Source organism: Arachis ipaensis, chromosome B01 (assembly GCF_000816755.2).
Source record: "Arachis ipaensis cultivar K30076 chromosome B01, Araip1.1, whole genome shotgun sequence".
Classification (NCBI taxonomy): Eukaryota; Viridiplantae; Streptophyta; class Magnoliopsida; order Fabales; family Fabaceae; genus Arachis; species Arachis ipaensis.
In genome coordinates this window covers 5,291,796-5,302,459 of record NC_029785.2, presented here as the reverse complement: position 1 = coordinate 5,302,459, position 10,664 = coordinate 5,291,796, and the positions used below count along the sequence as shown (strand labels likewise).

At 37.0% G+C, this 10,664-nt stretch overlaps 2 protein-coding genes across 2 annotated transcripts; one reads left to right on the top strand and one right to left on the bottom strand.

Moving 5' to 3' along the window:
* On the top strand, positions 2,606-3,997 carry LOC107644915. The gene is made up of 3 exons (XM_016348873.1): positions 2,606-2,750; positions 2,935-3,152; positions 3,200-3,997. Exons 1-3 carry the CDS (start codon positions 2,606-2,608, stop codon positions 3,995-3,997), a joined length of 1,161 nt encoding a protein of 386 aa, XP_016204359.1.
* Positions 6,522-10,429, bottom strand: LOC107607942. The gene is made up of 3 exons (XM_016309858.2): positions 10,239-10,429; positions 8,324-9,960; positions 6,522-7,435 (listed from the first exon to the last, which is right to left on the bottom strand). Exons 2-3 carry the CDS (start codon positions 9,757-9,759, stop codon positions 7,189-7,191), a joined length of 1,683 nt encoding a protein of 560 aa, XP_016165344.1. The 5' UTR covers positions 9,760-9,960; positions 10,239-10,429; the 3' UTR covers positions 6,522-7,188.

Here is a 10,664-nt window from a genome sequence, read left to right as displayed (position 1 = left end):
AATACTCTATACTCTATTAATATTTTTTTAAAAAAAATCATTAATTTTATGAGTATCAATTTATACCTATACAAATAAAGCAACCAAATATATTTCACATTTCACCGTAACAAGCACACAATAATATATATGTATGTAATCGAACAAATTAATGATGCATATATATATAGACGGCTAACTCTGAAAGCAATCCAAATGGCCACAATAATATGCCTTGACAAAAATACGCTCGAATTTTATTATCGATAAAAATATTTTTAAATAATTTAAAAATACAACAACAATATCCAATAGTAAATATATATTTTCAAAAAATACCTTAGAGATTGAATTTTGATGTGATTTTTTACAAATATAATTAAAAAAATTAAATATTATTATTCTTAAAATTTGGTGATTTTTTTCTAAGTATATATTTTTTTGTGATTTTTTAAAAATATTATTAGTTGTTAACAAAAAAATTACAAAAAAAATATATACTCAACGAAAAATCACCAAATTTTAAGGATAATAATATCTTATTTTTTTAATCATGCTTGCAAAAAATTACATCAAAATTCGATCTCTAATATATTTTTTGAGAAATACATATTTAATGTAAGATAATCTTGCAAAAAAAACTAACATTAAATATGTATTTCTCAAAAAATACATTAGAGATTGAATTTTGATATAATTTTTTGCAAACATTATTATAAAAATAAGATATTATTATTCTTAAAATTTGGTGATTTTTTGTTATGTATATATTGTTTTGTGATTTTTTAAAAGTATTATTAGTTGTTAACAAAAGAAATTATAAAAAAATATATACTTAACGAAAAATCACCAATTTTTATGTATAATAATATCTTATTTTTATAATCATGCTTGCAAAAAATTATATCAAAATTCAATCTCTAAGGTATTTTTTGAAAATATATATTTACTGTTGGGTATTGTTGTTATGTTTTTAAATTATTTGAAGGCATTTTTGTCGATAATAAAATTCGAGTGCATTTTTGTCAGCGTTTGAATAATTCGGGGGCATTTTTGGTAGTTAACCCTACATTCATGTGTATATTTTTATATATCCAGTATCATAATGTAAGGAGTAACATATATACATCGATCCATATATTGATTTAATAGAAAATAAAACTAAATATTTTCGATGATCAAATTATGAATGGCTCTGATACCACTTGTTGGAATAAATAATTTTATTAACCCAGATCATCCATATTGAATCATCAAAAATATATATCATACTCGAATGCGGAAGCGTACCTGAATTCATAAACATAAATCATACGACCGGAAGATTTTGGATCTTGTGGTTATTTCAATCTTCCTCAACCAAAGCCTTCTGTGTTCCTAGGTGGCTGAACTGCAAATCTTTTGATGGAAAAAGAGTAACAAAGGCGGCTTTGGTATATTGGGGACCGAAACCCTGAAGGTCTATTTATATTTGAGCATGGCACCCATTAAACCCTTAAGCCCAAATAAAATAGTATCTAAAGCCCAAAAGATAATATATCTAAAATTTTTATATTAGTAACTAAGGATTTTTTTTTTAAAAATAAAATAAAAAAATAATTAAATTTTCAAACAAAATTTTTAAACTTTAATTTTTAGAATACGATTTTTTTTCTTTGCATTAAGGACAAATTCGTCATACTCCCAACAAACTCTAGGTTGAGTTTCTAAAATAAAAGCATGTCTGATGGAGAACGGAGCTCAAAACCACAATTTCATTTTCTACCTTCGTTCTCATTCTAGACATTTTTTTTTCTCTACAATGCCAATGAATCCATTGTTATCCATTCATTATGATGGTGAAATAGTATAAGATGAAGAATGTTCTATCGTTTTTAGATCTGGCCAACCGATAATTATCTATATGATACCGGAGTCAACGATAGTCTGTTGAGTTGGGTTGGGTGGCCGAGGATCATCTGCAGATACCATCAACGATAGTCTGTTGAGTGGAGCTGTTATACGAAATATTAAAAGGACGATGATCGATCTAAATATGCCACCTAAAGGTAGTCAAGATGGGTCTAATATTGAAGTTCATAATGCTAACATGATGGATGATGATGTTGAAAGTCATGAGGGTTCTGCTATTAGGGATCCGATGATGGATCAGTATGAAGTTAACCCTAATGACGGAGACGATGCTGATGATGAACCAACATAAATTTCTGATGATGGAGACGAGGAAGAAGAGATGAACTACTATGGTGACACACAAATTGCTCTGACATAGCCTGTGATTTATCGACCATATGACCGGCCGGATCACTTCTCCAGGTTGAATCTCGATGCAATGACTTTGGATTGGTCGTTTTCCCAGAGAGGCCCCGAAGAGGATCCAAGCAATGAGTTCGAGGTTGGACAACAATTTCAGAACAAGGAAGAAGTCATGTTGGCAGTTAAGAGGTACAACATCAGAAAGGACGCGGAGTATAAAATAGTGGAGAGTGACCAGTTGAAGTATAATGTACAATGTATCCAGTTTGGGCCCGGTTGTTCTTGGAGCATTCTCATATAATATCGTCGAAAGTAAGAAAAATAGGAGGTTAGGAGATACACTGGTACTCATACTTACATGCAAACATCGATGGAACAAGACCATCGTAGGTTGGATTCGAAGGTGATTGCCCAACACATTTTCGCAATGGTTAAAGCAGATCCAACAATCAGCATCAGGTTTCTGCAAGGAGGTGTGGAGAGTAACTTCGGTTACAAGGCGTCCTATAGAAAAGGTTTGACTTGCAAAACAGAAAGTCGTTGCTAAAATATATAGCGATTGGGAGGAGTCCTACAACGAGCTTCCTCATTGGTTATTCGCTATGCATATGTACTTACTCGGTAAGATTAATTTCATTGTGGTTATTTTCTATACAAGAAGTCACCATTTATTTGTGCTAATTGTTGATGTGTCTTTAGGTACTTGGGTACAACTTGTGACACAGCTTTGGCCTGGTTCAACCGACACTGTCATGTTTCATCGGGTTTTTTGGACGTTTTCACCGTGTGTTGAGGCTTTCAAGCATTGCAAGTCACTTATTTTCATCGATGGCACCCACTTATATGGTAAATATGGTGGGACGTTGCTAATGGCCATTGCTCAATATGACAATGCAAACATTTTGCCATTGTTGAGGGTGAGACGAAGGAGGCTTGGTCGTTCTTTCTTTCGTATATGCGGCAGCATGTGACACCACAACCCGGCGTCTTAGTGATTTCAGACAGACACAAATCAATTGATGGTGCGCTGAATGCTAAGGGAAGTTTATGGAAACCACCTCATGCCTTCCAAGCCTTTTGTACAAGACACATCGTTGCAAACTTCATTACTTACTTCAAAAACAAGGAGTTGAAGAAGATTATGATTAACGCAGCGTATTCGAAGTCGCAGCGTGAGTTCGCTCATTATTTTTGCCGTTTGAGGGGCGAAAATGTAGCAATCACAAATTGGCTTGAAGAAATGTCTCGGTTACAGTGGGTGCAGTATGCAGATGAAGGTCGTCGATTTAGTCACATGACGACAAATATCTTCGAGTTCATTAACGCTGTCATGAAAGGTTCTCGTAATTTGCCAATCACGGCTCTTGTTAAGTCAAGTTATTTCCATTTGGGTGAACTTTTTGGCAGGAAGGGTTCAGAGGCCCTTGCCCAACTTCAAGTCGGTGCTGAATTCTCACAGACGTTTATGAAGGCCATTGAATTCAACTCGAAGCACGTCAACACTATGAATGTTTACCAGTTTGATCTGTCGAGGATTAACTTCACGGTTGAAGAGTTAGCAGCCGTGCCTGGGTCCAGACAACAGAATTACCAAGTGCTACTTGATGAGGGTAAATGTGACTGTGGGTATTTTCAGGCTCTTCATCTTCCTTGCCGTCACGTCTTTGCAGCTTGCTCTCATGCAAGACTAGATTGGAAGCGGTTTGTACATCCTGTGTATCGCATGGAGTCGGTCTTTAATGTTTATAGATCAGAATTTTGACCCATAAGTCACGAGGAAGATTGGTCATCCTATGACGGGCCCCGTATTCAGCCCAACCCACGAATGATGAGAGTCAAGAGAGGTCGCCCCGTCAGCTCCAGGATTCGTAACAACATGGATGACGTTGAGCATAACAGGGAGAAGAGGTGCGGCTTGTGTCATCAAGTCCGTCACACGCATAGGACTTGCAAATCCATCGGGCCATAATAGCGGAATATGGTGATAGGCCCAGGACAGCAACAAGCTGACGCAACCACCCAAATTGCACTGACCATGCTTCGTGGCACGGTACATCTGGCGGTACAGCCATGCCAGCACAGCCGAGTCCCATGATAACCCGCCACATGTGCCAAGGTCCTCTAGGAGGGGGAGCCACCAGATATGCACCCAAAAGTCAGATGCATCTGGGAATAGGATACCCCCAATCAACTGCATGATATACCCTCTCGTGTACCTCAACAAGTGCTCCTCAGTGGCGTCCTGCTCCAGCTCTCTGCATATCGTGTTGTGGAACCATGTGAGCTTCACAGTCCACTTGATCTATGACTGTCTGTCATCTGGGCCAGGAACAGCACCCAGTAGCTGCTGGCAGAAGTCCTCAATGGACCATCTCTGATGGTGCTGCTCCTAACCAACTATGCATCCGCTAACAAGATCACCGTCGATCCTGAGTCCCAACTGATGGGCCACGTCCTGCAGGGTGATAGTCATCTCCCCACATGGTAGATGAAACGTGTGGGACTTAGGCCTCCACCTCTCTATCAACGCCGAGGCCAATGGCCAGTCGTGCTCGAACTCAACCATATACGCCACATACTCAAACCCGATTCGTTTGAGATATGGCCTAATATGCTCCGACGGCTATCTTATCAAATTCCGTCTGGTGCGCAAGATCCGAGGTGCCTACCACACGAAAAAAAAAAAGATGGTGAACACATAAAATAACAAATTTACTGTTTATTAATTACAATACAATAAACAACAGTAATAAAAGTATACCACTCGATCAAGTCTGCCAGCAATGTGCTCAACCTGATCCAATCTGTAAAGCGTATCCTCGTAGCCCAATAACTACTGCTCCATCTAACCACACTCTAGTAAAATAAAATTATACTAAACTCAGTTTCTTTCACATTAACTAAATTCTTAAAAAACATATTTAAACCTACTAATTGTCTACCTTACTTCTTAATCAGTTTATAAACTTACTAATTTTAACCCAACTACATGAGGCCGTCAACTAACACCCTAAACAACCCTAATGAATAACTAATTGAACCCTAAATTTTACTAATCATGTTTCTTTTTAATCTAACCTAACCTAACTAATTATTCCACTAATTACCTTCTAATTCACAACTTAAACTACCTATACTGACTAACATGTTATAAACAACAAACAGCAACCGTACTTGAAAACAATAACATAAAAAACCTAACTAACATGTAAACAGTAAATCTGTAACTCTAACTAACATGCAACCACTAAACAGTAACTTTAACTAACATGTAAACGGTAAGTTTAACTAACATATTATTTACTGGCCTGAAACTGACGATGTCGTGGATAACGAACTTCACGGGTGTCGAAAGACAGAAAATCTCATACAGAAGAATATGACTATCACAAGTGAAGAAGGAACAAAGTGAATTTGGATGAGAGATTTGGAAGGAAAGCGACAAATGAAAATGGCCCCACGTTTATATACTCTGCTGAATTCAGCCTAGAGTTCGTCGGGGGTGTGGCGAACTTGCCCTTAATGCAAAAAAAAAAAAAAATCGTATTCTAAAAATTAAAGTTCAAAAATCTTGTTTTGAGAATTAATTATTTTTTTTTATTTTCGAAAAAAATCTCAAAATTAAAATAAAAAAAGTCATTTGATTTTTTTTAAGTGAACATAGAAATATTTTCAATAGTTTTTAATTTGAATTCTAAACTATTTATTAAGAATTATGTGACCTACTTTGCTCTTTATTCGGAAACTTCTTTTCAGATGGCTGACATTTCCACATTAACCCTCAAGTAACCTACTAGAAAATATTTTGTCATATATATCATCAAATTGAAATATAATCCAGCAATAACAAAAGAAACGTGCAAAAAGGAGGAATTGGTACCCCGACCACATATATAACATCATTATTGATTAGTGAAGAAGGAAGAAATCAGAGCAAAATCGTAATATTATATCATATGCAAAATAAAAAATGTTTGTAATTAATAATTATGTCCAATAAATCCCTTACTCAAATTCTAGCCTTTCTTTCATCCAGCACATATTCTTTTTCTTTATCCCTCTCCATCATCATTCAATAAATTGAGCATAAAGAAAACTATCAAAGACTAGACCCACTAAGAATTTGTCCAGAGAGAATCCAGTAACATCGCTTACATAAGCAATATGAGATCAGTACAAAAAATAATTAATAATCATACGGCATATTGAAAATAACCCACGTGAAATTCAAGCCTCGTATTGAAAATCGAAAAAATCATTTTAATATTGAGAGAAAGAAAATCATATCCAAAAACGGCATCACATTAACAAGGAAGGATTAATTACAATTTGCCATGTGATTAAACATCATTACACTAAGTATGTGAAGTGTGAACAAAACAAAGATAAGAAACATTAGTGTGATTAAATATGTGCAAAAAGCAAATCCTGCTTCAATGACATCCAACGAAGCATAAACCTTATCAACACATTTTGAGAGAGCCAAAGGTGAAAGGTCCCATTTCCCCTTTCACACTCCACCCTTCATCTTTCCATATGAAACGCAGTGCCGTTTATTGCCAACTTACCAAGCCAAAATTAAATATTTCAACAACACAATCCATGCATCCTCTTGCCTCTCCAAAACGCCACCTCACAGCCACCATCTTCTCCATCAAAATCACATAACTAATTATAATTATAATTGCACATTCGATTGCACAAAATGTGACCCAATAAGCTCAAAATGAGCCATTGTAAAAAGACTTATGTACAATTATAATTACAAAGAGTTATATAACAAAACAAACCCCCACCTCTCCTATTTCCCTCAACTCAATAAAAAAATTTAGAACAAAACATAGCCTACAAAACTTTTCTTTTTTATTTTGCTTTGAAAATTTTTTTCCCTTATTTTCTCTATATTCTTTTACAATTTATTTTTTTTTCTTCTTCTTGAGATATTTATTCCAATTAAAGTTCTTGGGAGGCATCAGATGACAAAGGGTAACAAGTGTCTTCCCCACCAGTGTTCCATAGGAAATGAGCATAATCAGCGGCATAGAAAGAGTTTGAAGGCTCAGCTGAAATTGCTTCCAAATAAGTCTCTTCTGCAGCCCACAAATCATTCTTCACTTTCCATAGAAACGTTGCGTACTTATTAAATGCCTCTGGGTCACGAGGTTCAACCCCTATTGCCTTCTTGAAGTATTCTTCCGCTCTGGTGAAATAATTCAAAGAACAGGACCAAAATGTCAACATCAATTTTAACCACTTTTCACATGAAAATTGCAATGCCAAACTACTCAATTTCAAGGATATTTCTTTCATTACGTTACTAAGCAATTTATTATTATGTGCTGTCTGTGATAGTTTTCCTTATAGGCATATTATAGCCATGTACAGATTTAAATACTAGTGTAAATTACAGAGTAAAGTCTAAACCAAAAAATTATTAAAAAGTCAAAGTCAACAAAGTTCCGTGTGAGATCATTTGTGATGCACGTGACTATCACGCGCGGAAGATGACAGATACCGAAATATATAGATCCTGCTCATGAACCTGTGGTGCAGGGTAAATACACCGCATACTCTTCTATCAAGATTCAAACTTGGACAAATCAAAAACCTCATTGTCTTTTTTATCCCCCTAATTTTTTTTCAGTTTGGGTTTTAATATATTTTTGACGATGAATTAGAATATGCTTTCGCTGCTCCTACCTAGAACGACCTCTTTGGTAACACACACATAATTCATATAAAAACAAAATCATAAATTAGTCAGTCCTACAAGAGTATATTATTACCACAACATACAATAATCAAATATATTTTTGTAAAATCTGGCTTTCCATTTTCTTTTAACAAAGCAAGAAACACATGACGAGTTAATTTTTATGGACTTTCAAGTAGTCATATATAACTTTAATAAATATATTTTTACCAATGATGGAGACTCTATGCATGTGAATTTCGACTTTTACCAAAACATTACTACGGGAATAATAATAATAATACTAGAAACTAGAATACTTATGCCATGGCAAGCAAAATTAGCAAATAAAAGTGAAGAATTTTTTGAAAAAGAAAAAAAAAAAGGAAAATTCACCTGTCGTAATCATGTGCAACGAGGTAGAGGAACTGAGCATAGTTTGAGAGAAGAAGAGAGTTGTTTGGTTCCTTAGACAAGCCCGTTTGGTAAACCAACTCCGTTCTCAGATACTCAGCATAGTCATCACTCTCCATCTTGGCTTTTACGGGCGAAACGAACTGTTTCATCGAGTCACGATTCACATCCTCCATTCTAGAAGCTTCCTCCACCATCGAACTCCACAGCTCCTCTTCTTCCTCCTCCACTGACGAAGACTCCGCATTATTATTATTATTGTTATTGCTCTCCCCTGTTCTGTAAACCTGAGACTGCGACGACGTCAAACCGTCAGGGAAAACCGTTCCCTGGTGCCGGTCCGACCGGTCAGACCGGCCTTCCCCGTCGGTTCCGTTCGCCGCTGGTCGGAATTTCCCTCCGCCACCGTTTCCGCCACCAACGGAAGTCGTTTTCTTCCCGTTAGATGATGACACGGTGAATGTCTTTACCGCAGAGGAATCAAATCCGCTCTGATTATCACTGACAGACTCCTCTTCTTCCATCTCCATGGTCAGCGTAGGTGGATTCACGGCGGCCATGACGGCGGCGTTGTGTCCCATGGAATGAACGGTGAAATTGGCGAGCAAGATCATGACATAAACCATGAGAGTAGGGGTGTGTGAGAACACTTGCTGGAAGAGCCAAACGAAGGAAGCGTGCATTTCCGTTTGTACCCTCTCGAGGATTCCTTGTAGGTCTTGGTAGCAGAGAGTCTCTCTCATCTGGAGGGTGTAGCTATGGAGCTCTCGAATGATGAACACCATAGAAGAGAACGCTTTCTTCACCGAACAGCACGCGGATTCACCTGCCTCCCTAAAACCTTCCTTCCATTGGAGCTTCTTCTTGATGATCCTCAATGAGAACGGAAGCTCCACGCTGTTCGCTTTCCGCTCTATGTTCGCCGGAATGATTATCTCCTCTCCACCGCCGGACACCATCCACGGCGGCTCCGGGATGCTCTGCCCATTCACGAAATTCGAGGACGAGGTTGGAGAAGAAGTGCCGTCCGAATCTGAATCGTCTTCGTTGAGCTGAAACCCGAGGGTCAAGTCTTCGATCTTCTTAGCGAATTCCTCGTCGGAGAAGGAATCTAAGCTCGCGCTACAGGATCTTCTGATCGGTGTTCTGGTGTTGGTCGAGAAGAGGTGATTGTGAAAATCTAAGGATCGAGACCTGTGGAGAAACGACGTGGTTTTGAAGAGTGTGCAAGGGTGGACGAATCGGCACGATAGGGAAGGATTGAAACTGCGTCGTTTTGACGAAGCATAGGAATATACATAAGAAGGGGATGAAATCGCAGAAGCTAGGGTTTGAGAACAAGAGGAAGGAGAAGAAGAAGGGGAATAATGAGGTAATGACCATTGCAAACAGGGAGTAACAACCTTCAATCCTCCCATGATTATGTCACAGAGAGAAAAGAGATTGAACTCAAAAAGAAATAAAAGAAAGAGGTATTTTTATAAAAAGAGAATGAGGATGAGAATAAGAATCAGTGTTGGAAAAGACGAAGAAGAAGCTTTGCTCAAACACCTGTTCATAACAAACTTTCTTTTCTTGTTAGTTTTTTTCTTTCTGCCATTCAACAACAGCACTCCAACCTGAAAAACCAACAAAGCAGATTTATAATTGGAAACGCGCTTTCATGGGGACAGCACAAATGAAATATTTATATAAAAAAAGAAACAGCGTTCAATTTTTTTTCTTTTTTTAATTAAAAAATAAGTAAATAATGAACGCATAATTTTCATGGCTAATGATGACTGTAGGCATGAAAATCGGATCTTTGAACGGGACTCGAGAAACAAAGAAAAAGAAGCGAGATCCGAGGGACACTAGTGGAAAATGAAGAGAGATAGTGTTGATTTAATTTACTCACTTGTCATTTGTGTGAGGAGCTGAATTTTCGGGTTAATGTTGCGGTTTGTTTGGGTCTGGTTTTTATTTTCTTTTCTTGGAATCTCTTTTTCTTTTTTCTCGCCGGCCAAGATTTTCCGACGTACGGCAGCGGAGAAGAAGCGCAATAGTGGTTGCCACTTCTGTGTTTCAGTAAGATGAGAGGAAGCTGAACTGGTATTTATATGAGAGAGTAATGAGGGTGAGACCGTGAGAGAGAACCGAGAAGAGTGAGAAAAAATATCATGGGTTCGTGACCGGCTATGGCGGTGGCAATGGTCCAATTAGATTAGAGTATTGAAATTTTGAGAAGAAGATAAATAAATTTTTCATCTTTTAATTTGTAGATATTTAAATTTTAGAGAAATTAAAATTAAATGTCCTTTTAATTGTATTAATTAGGTCAATA

What these genes read in the sequence shown, in the direction of transcription:
- LOC107644915 (XM_016348873.1), top strand. Translation starts at nt 2,606, where the DNA reads ATGGAACAAGACCATCGTAGGTTGGATTCGAAGGTGATTGCCCAACAC. An exon ending in CAAGGCGTCCTATAGAAAAG is followed by an intron (nt 2,751 to 2,934) that starts GTTTGACTTGCA and finishes ATGTGTCTTTAG; the next exon opens with GTACTTGGGTACAACTTGTG. An exon ending in ACATTTTGCCATTGTTGAGG is followed by an intron (nt 3,153 to 3,199) that starts GTGAGACGAAGG and finishes TATATGCGGCAG; the next exon opens with CATGTGACACCACAACCCGG.
- LOC107607942 (XM_016309858.2), bottom strand. Translation starts at nt 9,759, where the DNA reads ATGGGAGGATTGAAGGTTGTTACTCCCTGTTTGCAATGGTCATTACCT. An exon ending in GTTGCACATGATTACGACAG is followed by an intron (nt 7,436 to 8,323) that starts GTGAATTTTCCT and finishes TTATTTCACCAG; the next exon opens with AGCGGAAGAATACTTCAAGA.